The 20,232-nt window shown below is 40.3% G+C and overlaps 1 protein-coding gene across 6 annotated transcripts in view; it reads left to right on the top strand.

The window, feature by feature from the left end:
* Positions 1 to 20,232, top strand: part of ADAMTSL1 (ADAMTS like 1) — a 654,406-nt gene that overhangs the window by 426,093 nt on the left and 208,081 nt on the right. For all 6 annotated transcript variants that reach the window (XM_045021716.1, XM_045021715.1, XM_045021714.1 and 3 more), the window contains one exon: positions 11,349 to 11,394. In XM_045021716.1, the coding sequence (XP_044877651.1) occupies positions 11,349 to 11,394 (46 nt within the window). The remainder of the gene's footprint in view (positions 1 to 11,348; positions 11,395 to 20,232) is intronic.

Here is a 20,232-nt window from a genome sequence, read left to right as displayed (position 1 = left end):
TATTTTTATTATTCGTTAGAAATGTTTAATTTTGTTTTGACTTCTGGTAAGCTCCTGGCATGAATCATACCTTGTGGCGGTGAATTCCATAGGCCTAATCGTGCATTGCATGGAAAAAGGTTTCCTAGTCTCAGTTTTGAACGTGACACCTTCTTTAACATGGCTGTCATTCTCCGTTAAGTCTGCTTTTTTTTTTTCTTGTAGTTTCCAAAAACCTGGTATGGGACTTTTCCAAGAGGTAGGCTGGATGGTAGGGCCACCCTTGATCAGGGACCTTCTTAATGGAACTCCTACCCTGAGGATGACATCCGGAGTCCCTGAGGGTATGACTACACTGCAGTTAAACAGTGGCTGGCTCAAATCAGCTGACTTGGGCTAGAAGGGCTGTGGGGCTGTAAAATGGCAGTGTAGGTGTTTGGGCTGGAGCCTGAGTTCTGGGACCCCATGAGAGGGGTGGGTCCCAGCGCCCAGGCTCCAGCCCGAGCCCAAACTTCTACACCACAGTTTTACAGCCCGCAGTCCAAGCCCCGTGAGCCCAGGTCAGCTGACCAGGGCCAGCTGTGGATGTTTAATTGCAATGTAGACATCAAGTATCAGAGGGGTAGCCGTGTTAGTCTGGATCTGTAAAAGCAGCAACGAGTTCTGTGGCACCTTATAGACTAACAAACGTATTGGAGCATGAGCTTTCGTGCATCCGACGAAGTGGGTATTCACCCACGAAAGCTCATGCTCCAATACGTCTGTTAGTCTATAAGGTGCCACAGAACTCGTTGCTGCTAATGTAGACATCAGTGGCTGTCTCTAGTGTTTTTGTGGCTGGCTTTTCGATGTTGCTTGGCACCCTCTGTGACTGTTCTTAATCACTTATATCATCATCTCTTCCTTTGAATTTTGTTTTCTTTCCTAAGTTTATGTTGGCTGGTAACATCTGGACTGGTCCCAGTTTTGTTCTAAGTCATATTTCACAGCATCCCAGTTACTGTATTTAGAGATGGGTCCTTTTCGAAAGTAACAAGCGCACACCCTCATTAAAATAAATAACTGTTTTAGTTATTATTCCCTCTGCTTCCTTTGTTACATAGTCACTTTTTAAATGTTCTGAGCATTAGGAATTATTTTTAAAAAATTTGTTCTTTATAATGTTCCCTCTGCTATCACTGGATTAGAAATTCCATATACTACATAGCAGAAATGTTTATGGGGTAAAAGTGGCATTGTTATTAATAACATATGTATCCAAAAGTTTAGATATGGTGTTCTAATGAAATGCATATGATCATTAAATAGGGTCATTATAACACTTGTGGAATCACTAAGCAGCTTGTACAGGCAACGTTATTTGATTTGGGAGAATGATTCTCACTGACACCGTCATCCTAGAATAGAAACCGGGCATGTGTGTATGTACATAATATTGTTCTGTGGTTACATATCTAAAATCTGGATGAAACTCTGAATATCATTATTTGGTAGAATTCACTTGGCTAATTTGAACATCCTAGCATCATTTTTGTTTTGTTTTGTTTGTTTTAGTCGCTGTGGGCTAAACAAGGTTTCACAGTGATTGGGAGAACTTTCGTTGTTTTAATTTGGTGGGGAAACATCCCCGTTTTTCCATAGATGTTACAGGTTCCAACTAAGATAATGTCAAAAACTCCAAGTTTAAATCCTAGTATTGAGTTAAGTCTGTCTACTGAGATGTAGCCCACACTATGAAAATTCTTGGGAAGCCCTCATTTAGATGGTAAATATGCCCTGGTTCACCTGAAGAGTTTATGCATGTTCATAATCCTTTCAACAAACCTATTCCGATTTTTGAACAAAAAAGTATGAAACCAGGCAAGTTTTTTGTGTAGTTTGGAGTTTCATTGTAAATATTTTGCACAACTGTATTATCTACAGGCAAGAAGTTATACTGTCATTCTCTAAAGCTCCTACAGAGAGAAATAGATTAGATGTGTAAAAAAGTGAGCATTATAGTACGGTCATGTAGTTCAGATCCAGATTCAAACTTCCTCAAAGTTTACTGTGTTTCAGAGTCTAGAATTAATTTGGCCCATTGGAACCAGCCACAAAATTTGGATTTAGATCTGAGATTTTACTGAGGTGAGGCATGGTCAGATCTGGGATTTTATTATTTTGCATCCCAAAGACGTTCTAGATGCTTTTGGCTCAGACCAATCTCTGTGCTACAGTAGGCCAGGTTATATTCGTTTAGGTTTCCAAGAGTAACTCGTAGTACTGTACTTGCTTTCCATTGGAGTGATGGAGAAAGCCATGATAGTTTTTTTTTGTTTTGTTTTGTTTCTACTGAAAAATATTTATTTTAATTCTAACCCTTTCATTCTCTGCCTCTCTTGGCTAGTGAGCAACTGCAAAAATATTTGCAAATGTAATGGGCTTTGTGTACATATACAGTATGCACTGTATGTGTATTTTACTGATAAGTCTAAAGCCAAAGGCATTGTTTTAAACTATTCTCAGGGAAAGCAAAGATACTGAAGTGACAAACAAACCAGAGAGAGACTAAATATATGAAAATAAACACAAGTCTAAAAGAAATCTGGCCAAGTGTGGGCACTTTTTTTCTTCTTTAGCATCTGTTATTAGTCTCTAACTTTCTCCCAAGTTTTATTGTTGCCAATTTAGTTAGACTAGAGATGTCTTACTGAGGATTTTTACTATAGTCTAACAGTCACTGTTCAGATAGCTTGTAAGACAGCAAAAGAGTTGTTGAAAGTAGAAACTGACACATACGGGGGTGGGGAGAAGCAAAACACTATGGTCTCTACAGCAATACGGGACCAAACCCCACATTTGGACATGAATGTGGTGACTATATCAGAATTTGAAGGGCTAACCTTTATTTCAGTAATGGGCCAAATGAAACTTTGGGATCTCAATCCTCCTTGCCCACAAATATCCGGGTGTTTGAAATATGGATCCAAATTGTGTCCCCAACCCATCCCTGATTTTGACGCTTCAGAGGGATAGCAACATTCACTGTGCTGACTGCCATGTCATTCTTCGTCTCCAGTAGGTTCTTCTGCAACTGTTGCTGAAACCAGTGGGAGTCCTGGGTGCAAATCTTCTCATGATTAGACTTTTAGGGCGGGGTGTTCAAATGTACAGTGTTGGCCTAACTTTGCTCCTGTTGAAGTCCATAGTAAAACCCCCATTGGATTAATTGTGAGTGGAGTTAAACCTATGCTCTCTGTTTTGAAAATCTCACCCTTAGTTATATAGAGACAGGCAAGACCAGACATGGCTTTGGTTTTGTGAAGTCCTGTCGCTCATGTTAAGGTTGTAGAAAACCAAAACGAATGTGATTAGGGTCTCAGGCCCATTTTTCTCAATTTTCAATGGAAGCAAAAACAAGGTTGTGATTTGGGTTTTGCCATTCATTCATTGGTCAAGGATTTGGTTGGCCAAATTGTGATTCTGGCTGGTATTGACCACGGTCTGTCTTTGTCTGAATCCTCAAAGCTTAAAGGGAGGTTAGATAAATAGTTAGGGTTTTAACACGTCTAGCATCTTCAGGTAATACCCTTTATTTAACCATTATCTTCGTCACTTTCTTTTGATTGAACAGAGTAAAATAATAGCAATGCTGGCTCCTTTTCCGCTGCTCAGCAGCATTGAGTATGTGCTCCCATTTTCATGTGCTGTTCCACCGGTGACTAAGGGAAGATGCAGCTATGTGTAAGGTCATGCCTATAATGTTGCCCTTAATTTGAAGGGTGTATATACCCCAGAATGTAATCAAGCTAATTGCAACCATATTATGTGCACTCAGCCGCTATAAATTAATAAAATAAAACACTACATACTTAAGGGTTAATTTAAAAACAGGCTTTCAGAAGCAAGGCCAAAACTACTGCCACTTCTGCTAATCAGAATGGGAGGGGGTGGGGAAAAGTAAATAACTAAAAATGAGGAAAAAAAAAAGTAAACAGCCTTAAGTCTAAATGTCTCTGATATTAAAAGTTTATTAAAAGGGTTTTTTTTAAATGATAATTTCATAGGGGTCATTATAACCTGTGTGTTTTGTAATGTTATAAAAAGATTAAATAAAGAAGTGTACTTTGAAAGAGTCCTTTGGAGCTATCCTGGGAAAGTTATCCTGACATCTTTACTCCCCTGGAGGGAGGCATTTGGCCAGCGCTGACCCATCGTTAATTACTCAATATCATCTCAGAATATAGATAAATATCTGGGATGCTCTAAACCTATGGCTTATGTCTGTGTGTGCTTAAATGTAATAAACTGCAGTTTTAAATCAAGCACGCTTACCTGCATAAATTCTATCAAATGGAATTTCTGTGTTCCTATTAATTTATTCCTGACACCATCTGGAGTAAAATAGTTAAATTGCCCCTGCTGTGGGTTCTGAAAACCCTGGGTAACAATAAGATATTAAACTATTAAAGTTCACTAATTCTCACACCTGATTGTTGATCAAGCTCTCTCTACTGGGCAGAGTTGTCCAAAAAAAAATCAAATTTTGATAAAAGTTGCCTGCAAAAGTCAAAAGGTGAAAACTTTTGCAATTTTTAAAAATTTTTCAATCAGTTCTACTGCTAGTTATATCTAACTTAATGGTCCTCTGACTGGTGGTCCTGTGAAGAGATGGTTGGTCAACATGGTGCTGGTTCTCCTCTATGATGCCACTGAAGAGGATTTAAAAACCACTAAAAATGAACTACTAGCATTACTTTTCCATAGAAACAATTGCTGTAGTTGCTGTAGAAATGCTATATGTTCATGAGTGGTAGGGCATGATATAATCCACAAGATTATTGTTAAAGTGTGGGCCATACGGAAAAACTTCGAGAACTTCTGATCTAAGTCAGTCAGCCCCTAACTATGAAAGGACATACACCAGGAAAGAAATATTTTCCTTGCATTAATGTCAAATTTTAAAAAGACCCTCAGTGGCTGAGAAGCAGATTGTTTACATGTGCGATTGAGATTTTCGAACACTCACAAGGTCTCAGGGTGTTCGCATCCTCATTTTGGTTCAGGCCTATATTTAGTTAAAGTAATTTATTTATCTTTACTCTGTATAACAATGTCTCTCTTGTTACAACACGGGCCCTTATTTTGCATTCAGTGATATTGGGGTCAATCCAGAGTAATTCAGTTAACCTCAGTAGATTTACATCAGTGTAACACAAAGCAGAATTTGGCGTGGAGTCTCCCTTTTAAACCCAAATTTACTGCCATCACACACAGAGCCAGTGTTTGTTTCAATTTAATTGTGATAAATTATTTACACCAGAAATGCTGATTCCCTAAAATTGAGACTGTCTGAAATGTTATTTATGCCCAGGTATTAATCTCTAATTATTTTAAGCCTCCTGCATTACTACTTCTAGTCTTGCTCTCACTTTAGGTCATTATCCTACTCCGCTTCCCACATGTGGGCCTTTGGCAACTTGAGACGTATGACTTGTGTTTTGATTTTCCTAGCCAGGTCGCTGACTGCAGTGAGTGAAGTTGGCATTTTGCCTTCTGGTTGTTTATTTTGTTACTGCTACAGAAAGTTATTCATAAGATGTATTTCTAAATTTGCCAGGGCATTTTGGCTTATCTGTCCCTGCCCACTTTTCTTGTCTTAAAGTTAACTATCCCCATTGCATTTCTGATGTTTCACGGGACAAGGTGTGGGAGTCTAGCAGAAGCTGTTAGTCTTCTAAACTTAAAGAGCTAAATTTTCTAAAATCTGCAAGTCTAAGTTGCATGCGCAAAACACGGGGCAGCTCAGTGGCAACATAATGGGAAATTGTAAGTTCTTTGGACAGTTTCTCATGTTGAGCATGTTAACAGCATGTTTTGCACACACCATATAGGCACACCCCACCAGGTTATTAAAAAAAAACAATTTTTGGCCTTGATTTTCAGCGCTTGGGCCTGCCTTCTTGCTATGTTTGATGACTAGGAAAAGGAACATAAGAGAAATGAGCCACCTGTTTTCAGGGCCGATGCAAGGATGTTTTGTGCTCTAGGTGAAACTTCCACCTTGCGCCCTCCACCCCCGCACCCCTGCCCTGAGGTACCCCTCCCACGGCAGCTCCCCCCTCCGCCCTGAGGCACCCCCTCCGCAGCAGCTCCCCACCGCTCACCCTCCACCCTGCGGTACCCCCCTGCCCCACCTCCTCCCCGAGCACGCCGTCGCTGCTTCACTTCTCCTGCCTCCCAGGTGTGTTCTGTAGGCTGCAGAAACTGCCTTTCTAGTCCTCACTGGCTTCTGCTACCTTCTTGCCACATCCCTCATTGCTACAATCGTGTGGGATCCATAGCAGGAGAGAATGCACTAGTAGCTGTCCTGGCTGGCTGGACAGGTGAGAAAGGAGCAGAGACATAGGAAGCAGCAAAGAGTAGGGGATGAACACTTTAATGGGGAAAGAGAGGAAGTCTACATGGAAGAAGAGTGGGAAATCTGTGGGAGAGGGAGAAAGGAAAGTGAAGATATGGGAAGGGTGAGCGAGGGGAGAACTTCAGGAAAGGTGAGAGAGCAAGATACCAGGGAACAGTTTAAACCAGGGAAGTCAAGGCCTCATTGTGGGGAAAGAGTGTGCTGAAGTGTTGCCCATATGGGGTGCAAGGGGGATGCCTAACATCTACCCCTCCAGGGGTATGGAAGGAGGTAGACGGTGCTCAAACTTCCCTGAAATACCAGAGGACGCAGGAGCTTGCCAGACATCTCCATAGGCAACGCAGGCAAGGGGTAGGGAAGGCCGGGGGAGGTGTATGCAAATAAAGAAGAATGAAAACAATCTAAAAACTACATCCGTTTTCAGACCCCAATGCTGGATATTCATATAAAAGTAAAATTAATATTCCCATCACTGACTGGAGCCTAGTGGCCCAGACCCCCACCAATCTGTTTCTGGAAAAAAAACCAGTTCAAATGTTGGCAACTCTGGGGGAAGGGACACTTCCATAGGCTCTGGTGTCATACCCTCTCTGTGTCACCCTTGCTAGATACAAGGAAAAGGGGCCAGCTGCGGCACTGCAAGAAGGGCTGTTGTACTGCATGAGCCATTGAAAGGTTTCTAAATCCAGCTGAGCACAAGGAGCATCATCTCCATCTCCATTGTGAACGTTAGGGGACTTTGAACCAAACCCCCATGCAGACAGCAATCTGTAGAGATAAAGAAAAAGTGAGGTTTCTTTTTTGTGGGACAGTGTTGTAAGAAAATATGATAAGAAAGCTTTGGAATTGTTTACTTTAAGTTTATTAAAATATTCACCCCTGTTTAAAGTTGTTTGTGTTCTTTTAAAAGTCTGCTTGTTCAAGTCCAAGCAGCCTGGGTTTTTCCTCCATATTTGCATATTAATACAATCTGCAAGTCGATTTGCTTATCAAGACACCCCCCCAACAAGCCCCTCCTATGTAAAGTCCACTACAGCTTGTGTCTGATGGTAGCCCCAGTTGTACAGATGCACAGTTTGTGGATCATCGTTGCTCTCAGACATGCCTTCTCAGTCAGAGAACAAAAGGGTATCATTACAAATACTAGAACGTTCACCAAGCTTCAGGAGAAACATCTGTTGGGCTGCAGCTACCCATAATAAATCCTATTTTGATGGAAGCAAGGGTCTGATCCTGCACCACAGGGGTTAATAATGCTTTTACCATTCATGGGAGCAGGACTAAACCACATCTCTGCATTTCGCTCTTCCTCGCGATAAGGTGTTTTTGCAGCCCATATGGTTCTTTTAGACACTTTTTTCCTGAAAAAATACAGTGATTTGGAGGTCTCAAAGACTTCAGAGGAACGTACAACCTCTTTCAACATCCATCAACAGAGGGTAGCCTACTGCTGCATGTATTGGCTCAGATAGTCCGGTAAGGCCAAGGAGCGCACAGTGCAGTTCAAGAGGGGAGGTGTAACAGTAGCCCTTGCACTTTCCAGATATGAGGCTAGACTCCCAGTGTAATATTTATGCTGGTACCAAGTATCAGAGGGGTAGCCATGTTAGTCTGTATACAAAAAATCAACGAGGAGTCCGGTGGCACCTCAAAGACTAACAGATTTATTTGGGTATAAGCTTTCGTGGGTAAAAACCCCACTTCTTCAGATGCCCAGCGTCATTGGGACATAAGGATTTCCCAGCCACACCTCTTTGTCAGCAGGGGCTAAGGGAATGGCAGGAGAGTCAAGACACTGCTACCTAAGTTCTGTGCCACCACAGGTTCTCCCCTGGTCTAGGGTGATGCTCCCAATTCCACCATGCCAGCTTTCAAGCTGTTTTGGGTTGGGGTGTATTGCAAAGCAGCCATAGTCCAGCACAGCATCTTGACAGGGTGAAAAACAGATGAGGAAATGACATAAATGTTAGTGTCGTGCAAAAAGTTTCTATCAAACTAAATGAAATACTCATGGTGCCCTATTTTAAATGTTGAGCTAGTCCAAGACATAACTTTGTGTTTAAAGTACAGAGGTTACTAGCATTGTCATTTTCAGGTTTGAGGTTCCCTAAGCCCACATCATTTTGAATAAAATGTTAATGACCGTAGAGGTCTCTCTCATTTTTAAGATTATCTGGTATCTTGACCTGTACAGCCCAGTAATCTTAGCAGCCTTGCCAAGGTGCCATGAAAAAGCACCAGCCCAGACAAAATCTACCTGCCTGCTCTTGATCACGATGAGTGGTGATAATGAAGAAAGGTGCTGTAGTCATACACAAGAAAAATTACGTACTCCAGGCAAGTGGATAAGTAGGATTTTGCAAGACTGACCCCTAGTTTTCATGAGTCAAAGTGGCTCTAGTTCCATGCAGAGATCTGCACACTTGTTCAGAACAAGCACAGCTGCCAGCCAAAGGAGTGAAAGTGGGAGGAAAAAATGGCTGGGGGTGCAGCAGTTGGCTAATCAAAGTACAGTACTTTGTTTTTCCACCAAATACAGGGAATGAATATGAATGATGTTCTTGATTTTTAGATCAGACAATATGAAGAAATAGAGATCCAGCCTTGGGAAGGCTTCTGTTCATCAGTTCTAAGGTTTATAAATTATAGTAATTGAAGCTCCAATAACAGCAGGTCTGTGTGAGGTAGAGATTTTTGATGGTGTGCATGGCATTAATGAATGAGGTATGTGTCAGGCCTGCCAAATGAGTTGCTCTGATATGGTTGATGAAAGTTTTTGCTGCAAAGCATGCACTGAGTTTGCCTATACACTGCCTTATATGCTTGTCACTTATGCTTTCAGAAAGGGGTGTGGCTGGAGTAGGAAAAAAAGTGACTTTGCAAGGAGCATAAGTTCTAAAATCTGCCTTGTAAACTAAGGGAGTCTTCTGATTCATTCTTCCCTCACTTTTATTAATAGTGCAGTTTAACTAGTATAAAGCCCTGCGCTACAAAAAAAATTACCAGTATAGCTATGTCAGTTAGAGTTGTGGTTTTTACTAATATATCAAAATGAACACTAGTGTGGACACAGTTCTACCAATAGAAAGATATACCTATATTGCTTATTTTGCTTCCCAAACCAGAATAAGCTAAACCTGTATAAGTACTTTTATACTAGTACACTATGCTCAGACCTGGCAAGTTGTACTGCTTTAAATAAACTGTTATATAAATTAAACATTTATATATTATATAAATATACTGTTATATTTAAAGTAGGACAGATTTGTATGTGTAGACAAGCCCCACGAGGAGAATTAGGTCTTTAATTTTTATATCAAAATGGTCAAACTTTTCTCTGAATTAATTTTCTTGCACCATGAAAGCATTGCACCAGCAGAGCTATAGTTATGGTTCTCACGGCGTTTTCCTACATATTAATTACTTTCAAACTTATTACCTTTGGGCTGAAATTTCTCATGCTCATTCTCATCCCAGAAGACTGAATGGGTATTTTTTCTCCATTCCTTAGCCCTGTGTGCAGTCATTTGCACACTGTAAAGCTACCATTCTGATCTGGTAGCATTTTGTACTCACTTAAGTGTAAATGGCTACACATAGTGCAAGGCAGTAGAGAATTAAGTCTTGTGAGTTTTTGGTTTGTTTGAGTAGGTTGAAGAAAACCTATTCAGGTGACTTTAGAGTTAACTCAGAATGGAAAAAGTTTTTTGATCATTTAATTAAAAAACCCTCAAAATCATGCAGATACTGTCCTGGCACTTGGATAATTCTGAAATGGTTTGGGTTTAAAACTTTTGACTTGGCAGGCATGTAGTCCTCAAGGAATGCATGCTTTGCTCAATCTGGAAAAAAATTAAGAAATTAAAAATGAAGGGAATTCTGTTCTGGTGTAGGTGAAGAACAGTGTAAGGGCCGAGTTCTCCATTCTGTTTTTCACTGAGAACCTCTGCTGAATATTCTGAATAGAGCTGGGTGAGATTTTTCAACCCAAACCATTTTTAGGCAAAAATGAAGATTTGACATTATTGAAATATTTTGCAAATTTGTGTCTGTTTCACTCAATTGTTTTGGTCAGGAATTACCTTTTAAAAATTCCCCCAAAATCAAAATGCGTTGTTTCAACATTTTCTTAAACAAAACATAACTTTGTTGGTTTGAAATTATTTTTTGTTTCAAAATATCCTTTAGAAGGCCCCGCTGATGTGGTTCTGCTGTGTGGGAGGAAATAGAAAGATTTAGTGAAGTCCACATAAGGGGTGCAGAGTCCCTAAGCTCCATAGGGCCCAGCTGCTCAGTGGCTCTGCAGCACAGATTTGGGAGTGAAATGGGGCTGGGAGATCTGTTTTTACACAGTTATCCTCTTGCCCTCTCAGGTAAGATGTGAGGCAAGCACTGAGGAGGTTGTACGGCTCCACTGCTGCTCTGTGGCTTAGTAAAAGGATTCCTTTCCTCCTAGCCCATGAGGAATACCCCCTCATGCAGTCTGGCTGCCAGTGCTATGTGTCAGTGTTAGGATTTGGGCTGAAGTGGGTGCGAAGTATAGTTATGCAGCCAGATGCACACTGCTGCAAGGTCACTTATGTGTTCTTGGGAGATGTGCAAAATTACTGATGAAATTCAGGTATAGGCTTCCAGCTCAGTTTCTGATGCTGCATTTCTTTACTCTGATTACATAGTTGATGCACTTCTTCAGGAAATGTGCTGCATATCAGGAGAGAGTATTTTAGGAAAGGAATGGAGAAAAGAAACTAATGCTAGGAGTATCTATATAAATATGCAGTTGCATTCAAGAAACAGAGTTATGCCTCCATTTCCCTATCTGTAAAATAGGCATAATGAGCCTTACTCTCTTTTGTAAAAAGTGCTTTGAGATCTATGGATGAAAAGTTGCAATATACAGTAAACACTAAATATTGCGATATTAAGTTATTAATGTGTGGGGGGGTATTTTTCTTTTTGGACACAGGAGCTGTGAAGGGCGAAACATTAGATACAGAACATGCAGCAATGTGGTAAGTGAACCTTATTTATGATTGTAATACTAATAACACTTATTTGTAATTAATATAATTATATAAAGTAAGTAAATAATAAAATTTGGATGGTAATACTAATAATGTAATTATTTAAATAATGCTGGTGCCATGAAAATACTGTTATGTACCTCACTATTTCCAGAGCTAATTTGGAGGGTGGTAGAACCATGATACTAGCATCGTTTCAGCCATGATTATTTATTTCCTTTATAAACTGGACTGAGCTCATGAAGCATGGAGAAGTGGATTCACTGTTCTGTATAGTTAGTTTGGTGGCAGGAAGGGCCTGGTCCTCTTCTAGTCCTTACTTTGGTAAAACTCCTACTGACTTCAGTAGGAGATTTGTCTGGCTGAAGGACTGAGCCCTAAAGGACTGACTTCCACAGAGAATGGGAGGAAGTTGGTGGCCGAAGAGAAATATGTCTGTCTGTCTCTCTCTCTCTCTCTCTCTCCTGTTCTCCCCAGGGTTGAAATCCCTTTGAACATTTTATTGGGGTGTTTTGCGATGGTCCCTTGCATTCACCTATAATAATTTGCCACTGTCTGCCATTCTAAAGGTTTTCAGTTATATCTGGTGGTGAAATGCAGTTTTCAATACTCTAAAATAAGCATCTCCAACTTCTCTCAGCAGAACAATAAGCTGTTTACACTGGTGAAAACAGAAGCAAAGACTATAATGTGGGAAGTCTTATATTATGCTAAAAATCGTAAAAATTACATGGTCAGCATGAATTTGATTGGTAAAAATGGAAATTAAAGCCAGTCATGCATTCGGTAAAATTTTCACACCTCACAGGGTCAGATGGAGAGGCCTCTCAATGGGAGCTATGTCTGAGAAACAGCAGGGTAAAAAACTGAGTAAATTCCTCTGGATTTGGCTCATGTTTTTCACAGAACATGAATTGGTTATTTCTGCACAGCTCTAGCATCCCCATGCAGAGAGAATTATTGTCCCTTTTTTCTCTCCCTTCTGCTTCAGTCAAAAATTGTGCGACTCCGGGGGTTTTCTTTGGGTCACTGAAATCTTGCTTCAGTCTAGACATGTGCTGTAGTAACTGACAACAACTTGAGTAGTCAGTAAATAAGCCTGCCTGCTGCTTCGTGGGCCGTTTTCCAACTGTGAGGCACTTACACTACACCAGGACACCGAAGAGAGCAGGAAGGTTAATTTGTGTCAGTCAAGCCACATAGCTGTAGCTCCATAGAATATGACATGGAACAAAAGGAAGAGACACTGTCAAGGCTGATTGGCCTAAAATAGACCCACCGGCTTTAGTTTGGGTTTTCAAGTGCATGCACATCATGTCAGCCCTGCCTGCCTGCCTGGCTGGCTCCTGTAAGCATTGAGGGAACCGAAATGTACTAGGATCCTGCTCTGCGTGGGTTTGCTGTTGCTGGAGCACCCTTCTGAGAAGCTGTGATTTCATGTAGATTATAACCCTGCTTTTGGAGTTGCTGAGCGGATTTTCCAAGACACAGGATTTTTTTTGTAAATGTTATTTTTAGGTTAGGTTCAATTTTAGGCCTGTGGACCTGGATGGTTTCTCTTCAGAATAAAAGCTCCTGTAGTTTTGCCTGGAAGAAGTGTCTTTACTTACCTAATACTTAACAATATTGGCTCCAAACTTCTGATCACGTTAGTAATGTAAAATTCTCTTGATTATCCAACACCAATTAACGAAAACTTAAACTCCTGGTGTGAAATCCAGGCCCTACTGAAGTCAGTGAGAGTTTTCCTTTTGATTTCAGTAGGGCCTGGATTCACCCCTAATGTGTGACTCTAACATGAACTTATTCTGAAGAAGGTGCAATGCTGAATTTTCCTCCATTGTTCACTTATTGTCAATAAATAGATAGTGCATGTGCTGCAAAAACCTATTAAAAATAAACCTAATTAGACCTTCTGTATTTGCATGCTCAGTTATCATGAGTATACCTGCAAATCCAATAACTGGTCCTGCAAATGGCTAGTTACTCATATAACTTACTTCTGTATCCAGGTACAGGAATGTGGACGCACAGTTGCATGTGCATTTTTGCTCAAAAATGTCAGAATGTTCATCCAGGATGGTGCCTTCTCTGTTTTCCAGGTTTTTATGAAGCAAAGTTTCAAAAACCTGGAAAACAGAGAAGGCACCATTCTGGATGAACATTCTGCCTCTTCCAAGGGCTTTCAAAATCTATAATGAATCTAGCCACTTCTTCATTATTTAACACATGGAAAAATTCCTTTCTGATTCTTGCAGGGATCAACTTATGCATGAGCTTCGATTACCACTATGTTAGCATGGATAACTTCTGCACTAGTGGTATAACGGGACATAAAATTAGCCAGTCTTTTTATTTGCTGCAGAGTGTAGTTATCTCTCAGAGCTCACGTGCCTTTGTTTATATGACTGTCCTCTTCCAGAGAAAGGCAGTTATAAATGCTAAAAACAAACTCTTTATTTGGGGGGGATGAAATAAGAGAACTGGAAGTGTACTTCTTGGAGTTTGGCAATGAACACATTTTCACAGACATTATCATTTGTGGGATTTTTGCCACAGCTGTTTTTAATTCATCCTGAAATTAGATTACAGGGGAAAAAATGTAGAAGGGGAAAAGGGAGAGGAGAGGAAAGAGGAGAGAGAGATGCATCTGTTTCTTCAGTGACCTGTATTATTCTTCTGAGAGCCCCAATCACAGCTGGGGGCTGTGAGAGAGGCTGACACTGTTGTCTAGAAAGCTTTTGAGCAGTCCTGTAAGGAACACATCTGATTTGGCTTGCTTACCAGTTACTGCCTTATGTCAATCAGAAACTGGAAATATTATGAATATGAAGCCACATGTGTAAATATTGAAAGTAGGAATGAAAGAATCTGATGATGATATGGTTTCTTAATTATTTTAGGAAACATTTTTATATAAATACTAATATTAATTCCAAATATGGTTCCAGCCATTGTAGAAATTCTGTTGGGGGTGGGGAACCCAGTTGGATTTTTTTAGAAAATTATTCTAAATGCAATAGAAACATATTTTGTTTGATAACTACACATCTTATGGTATGAAAAATAAACATTTTTAAAAGTGACACTCTGGTGGAATTTCTGGAGCTGGATTCTTCTGCAATGCTGCATTGTGGGCAGATTATAGATGGATTTTTTTTTCTTTTCAGCTGATGAGTTGTGCCTTTTCTTTCTTTCAGTCTGTTTCTTGCCTACCAGATTCTCTCCTATTTATCATGTTAAGGTCATCATTCAACCTCCTGTTCTCCCTTTCTGTCTGCCTCTCCCTCACCAACCTTTCACCCCACTGTCCACTGCTTTCTCTGTCTGATCCAAACATCTGCTGTCCCCAAAATTCAAACATTTTTGCACAGTTGAAAATGTTCAGATTTGTCACGAATACTTTTCATTTTGATATACTGCTTCTTGGTTCTAGACAGAAACAGTGATAAGCACTTGAGCAGGTTTGACATTCCATCCTGTTGGGTTGGTACTTCCCTCGAGCATGCCAGTATGTTACAACGCACTGAAGAATCGTTCCCAGATACTGAACACCACAAATAAGACTCTTGTGGAGTTTTCCTCAAATGAAAACAAGAATGTGCCATAAATCTCACAAGAACGCCTATCTTTGTAATACCTTTTAGATCAACTATACAGACCCAAGATTGAACCTATGGACGTTAGTTCAAACCAAACCTTGTGAGCATTGCCCATAACCTAAATCGTACCTTCTCTCCTTGGCTATAAGACAACACATACATTTTTAACAGTGAGAGTAATTAACCATTGGAACATGTTGTGGAGTTACAATCCCTGACAATTTTTAAATAAGGATTGGATTTTTTTAAAGGAATTATTTTGGGGAAGTTCTGTGGCCAGTGTTATGCAGATCAGACTAATCACTGTGGTCCTTTCTGGCCTTGGAATCTGAGTCTGTTTATTTGACTACACCACTTTCTGACTCACATACAAACTTCCTCCATTCCTGCTTCTTACCACTGTGTGCTGCTTTTGTGTGAACAAGCATCAACACCACTGTCCATTTTTTAAAAGGGGCAATGTTATTATATAGTTACACTTCAAAATATCAAACCTGTAAGGGATGTGAAATGTTCTCAGACAGGTTGTACTGGCTTGCACCTGTGGGCAGCACTGTCCTTGCCGGAGGGAATGTCAGATCTCTTCAGGTGTTTAGCAGTGTTTAGTTTTTCTACCTTCCTGTGGCTGGCATATCAATAAAATCTTTTGAAACAAAACCACCTAGGTTGGGGGAGCTTTGTTAAAAATGTAGGCATTTTCCTTCACTTGGATGATTCTGTAAGCCACTTGACTAGGCTGCCAACATGTGCAAATTTCCTCATGTAAAGAAGGCAGCCATAAGCTAACTCGAATCTCTTTATTAACACCAACTTTACTTAAAGGAACTGAATTATGTTTTAAATGACAGTTCTCTTGCACTCAGACCACTTATTATGGCTACATCCCTTATTGTGGAAGGTGTTTGGTTTGTGTTTTTCCTCTGGACATGTACATTTTCAGAAGTTATTTTCATAGTAACTGCCTAAGAATTAGTTCTTTATGTTAGTGAACAAGTGCCATTAACTATGTTATTTTAATGATAGATGCTTTAAGGTCTGAATTCATGTCTCCCTGTCATCTAGCAAAATAACTATGAACGTGCACAACCGTTGTTTTTTAAGGTAGGCTTTGTCCTAAATAAACATATCAAGATGATTGGCAGGGCAGAGTAGGGTGACCACTGCAGATGTTCTTCTCTGTCCCCTCTACACAAGTGGCATTTTAGGATTCTGATCAGACTAGAATTGATCTGGATAATTTAATAGGATTCATTTCAGTTTTTCTGTTGAGTCTTTCATTTCAAGCCCTTGTATTTCCATTTTCTGTTTAAGCACCTTTGTAGTATATTATTCTATCGTACACCCTTCAGATCACAAAGTGTCCAGAGTGGCATATTGAAGATCACTCTGCAGCTGGAGAGAATATTGTTTCTCAACATAGCTGTGCTACTCAGCAAGAGCCCAAAGCACATTCAGGTTGCAATCCAGTGTTCTTCACCTAACATGAAATAACAAATGAGGGAGTCTACTATAGGTGATTTGAATCAGTGATTCTTTACTGCACATTTAATTACTCTATTTCAGTGAAGTATGAGAAAAGTGTCACCAAATTCCCACCATCCCAACCACCCACCCACCCACCCCGGAGCAGTTGAGTTTGACAGCATGCTACCTACGTTTTTACCATAACTTATAGTTGTGAGTATTTTTTGTAATAGGTAGAGGCAAACTCTTCTTAGAGGATTAGGAATTAAAGGTTGTGTCAGAGAATTAGATAGGTAATTTTCTCGAGATCTTCATTAATTTTTTATTTTTATTTTTATTCATGACTTTTTGGGTTTGACCTCAAATAGTCAGCCACAAGCTCCTCATTGGGTATAGGAAGTTGAATGTTGTGCTGTGCTACGTATAATTGGAAGAAAACTCTCCTTAGACTTTGAAAAGCAGTCTTCATATACGAACTCAGTGTCATGATAATTTGGGAATTCTTAATCAACTTGTGCTTCTGGTAGCAGAAAGACAAAGCCTCCCAATGTATGTGCTGTTGAGTTACTGATGACTTTTGTGTGGTATCGGTAGTGCTGTTCACAGAGTTACTGTACATCTGTAAAGTACACACTCATGTCATGGTTTCACTTGATAACAGAAGTGATTCATGTTTGTTTGGAAAGCTGTTGAATTACCACTGTGTACAAATAAGCAGCACTGGGAATGAAACAAATAGAAGTCTACAAACAAAGTACTGCCCCCCTGAAATTTTTGTTTACCCTTATTTAGAAACACCTTTGATAACCTGTTCTTGTCCCTCTGAAACAGCAGTACATCAAAGTGCACTATGTAACTTTTAGCATATGGCAGCATGGCCCACATGGATACTTAGAGTATGTCTACACTGAATTTTAAAACCCACTGCAATGAGTCTCAGAGCCTGGGTCTACAGACTTGAACTTGCACCATGATGCTAAAAACAGTTGTGTCAGTGCTGTGGCTCGGGCTGGAGAATGGGATCTGAAGCTTCCCCCACTTCTGGCTGCACAGCCTGAGCCCAGATGTCTAAACTGCTGTTCCTAGTGCTGTAGTGCAAGCCCGAATCTGTAGACCCGGGCTCTGAGACTCGTTGCCGTAGGTTTTTAATTAAGTGTAGACAGCATAAGAGCATAGAGTTACACCCCAGCTTGCAATGCACTAAGTCTCTATATAGACAAACCCTAAATGCTTAGTGCACAATACAGTACTATCCCAGCTACATAACTAATATCACTAGTCAAAATGTTTCTACTGAAATTTTTTGTTTTTTGAAAAACTGTTTCATCCAGTTCAAACTGTTTCATGAAACCTGTTAAGTTTCTGTAACATTTTAAATTATTTAACAAAAAAAATTTTAAACAAAATTTTCATTTTGAACTTAGCATTATGTTTTGGTTTGCATTTTGAAAACAGATATGAAACAAAAATTTCAGTTAGAAAAGAAACCAAGGAAAAATGTTCATTGCATTTTGGATTTTGGAAGATGAACATTACAATTAGAAACAAAACAAACGAGTTCTGATAACAAACCTCCTTGGAAACTGCTTTGATAGTATCCAGTTCAGTGGGTTCATCGAGGTATATACTTGGGACAGGCAGTGAAAGTGTACTTATTCTGAAGATAACTTAAAATATGGGACAGTAGCTTTGCCTTCTAAGAGTAAAATCCTACCTTGACATAAGACTCATGTAATCCTAGTGGGTTTGTGCAATTGCACAGAGGTAAGTGATGACTGACTTTGGTCATTATTTGGCTGGTTATCTTAGTTGTGCTGTCACTGCGTGGTGACACAGAGCTTGGAATTTGGTACAGAACAGAAGCTCCAGTACCTCATTTATTTGTAGGTATTTATTTATTCTACGTTGCTGTCGTCTTCTTTAGATGATGCAGTTCTGCTGTGGTTCTCACTGAAAGTTTGTTGTATAGGCTCCAGTTCAGCAGAGCATTTAAACATGTGCATAAGTCCCATGAAAGTCAACAGAAGGGGCAGGACAATGGAGATTCAGGCCCTAGGAATTTGCACTTGAACCAGGGTAGCTACACCAGCGGAAAAAAACCCAACCAGTCTAGACAAGGCATTAGGGCCCAGTGAAAGTTCCACTAAATCACAGGGCATTTTGCTGTTAATGTCAATGAGAACAGAATGTGGGGTAAAGCCTCTAGATAGTTTGCTTTTAACAAACAAAAGAGAATGTAGGTGCGACCTGATCTTATTTTTTAAAAATTCCTCTCACTGTGGTGGTTCTTTCTTTCTTTGGATTACATCATGCAATGAATTTCTCTCTCTTTTTAAAGACTTTTTATGGAAGTCTTAAAGAAACATAAGGTTGTGTAATACCAAAGAAACTGCGCAAATTAATTAGAATAGTACAGAGGAAAAAATAGTAGTGAGCTAAGCAGTAATGAGAGCTCTGTAATGTGAGTCCTACATTTATAGAAAATCTCCCCTATTGCAGCTGATTCTTCTCCCATTGCTTGCATCTCTGGGAACGTCTAGAGAACCTGCGGCAGGCAACAAGCCTCCCAGCCCAGGTTGATTGACTTGGGCTAACATTCTGGCACTCTAAAAATAGGTGTGGAGAACCTCCTTCCTAGGTTTCAGAGCTCATGCTCCAGCAGGGCTGCCCGGGGTGGGAGGGGGAAAGTGGGGCAATTTGCCCTGGGCCCCACAGGGGCCCCCATGAGAATATAGTATTCTATAGTATTGCAACTTCTTTTTATGGAAGGGGCCCCCGAAATTGCTTTGCCCCAGGCCCCCTGAATCCTCTGGGCGGCCCTGTGCTCCAGCCGGAGCTCAGCTTCAAAGCACTGTCTACGTAGCTGTTTTTAGACTACTAGTGTGAGCCCTGCTAGCTCAGGTGTGTCAGCCTGGGCTGGGAGGCTCACTGCTGCAGGCTGTGTAGACATACTCTCAGGTGCTTACTCAGTCTTTACTCAGACAAACTCCGAGTGCAGGAGGACCTCCGGATTTGTCCTTTTTATAAATAAGCCTGTGGAGTCAAACTAGAGCACATATGCCATGGAACTGATTCAATAAACTGTTATGTCAGATGCTACACAGAATAGTCCAGTTGTTTGCCATTTTTTGCGCAAAGGAAAAGCTCAATCTACAGTAAATCTCTCTTGGCCTCTGAAAATATACAAGTATCTATACTGTAAACTGTTTTAAAGACTCCACAACTGCTTCCACCTTATAAGAGCCTAGATATGATCTTTTACATTTCACCCACTAAGTAAACTTTAAAAAGCCTGACCCTCTTTTGTCCCATGTAATCTGATCTACCTATCACCATCAAGGGACATCTGGGATTCATCTTATCTTTTCCACTGGCTCGTTGATTAATAGAAAGTGTTTTGAATGGGATTCAAATATGGCAGAACTCCACGGACCTTATGAATTACAATAGGGGCAACTAAGAGGTCAGGTTAAAAAAAAATTTGGAGGGGAGGTAGTGAATGAAGCCTTAATAATGCAGTCAGGATTAGGTGCTTAAGAGATGAGGCTGAAACTTCTGTGTTTGTTTTAAAATAGTAGGTTTCATACACCTAAGGGAATTTCTGGCCATCTTTAAAGTGAAGTCTGTTTTCGCAGGGATGGAGACAATCTCGACCTGACCGGATTAACAGTTTATGGACATCCTGCACTGACTCCATTGGTCAGAAATATTCCACAAACCTCTGCATGTTGATGATCATGAAACAGCCTTCTGCACCTAG

This window comes from Mauremys mutica, chromosome 6 (genome assembly GCF_020497125.1).
Source record: "Mauremys mutica isolate MM-2020 ecotype Southern chromosome 6, ASM2049712v1, whole genome shotgun sequence".
Lineage (NCBI taxonomy): Eukaryota > Metazoa > Chordata > Testudines > Geoemydidae > Mauremys > Mauremys mutica.
Note: the sequence above shows the minus strand (reverse complement) of the source record. Positions and strands in the feature narration are given on the sequence as shown.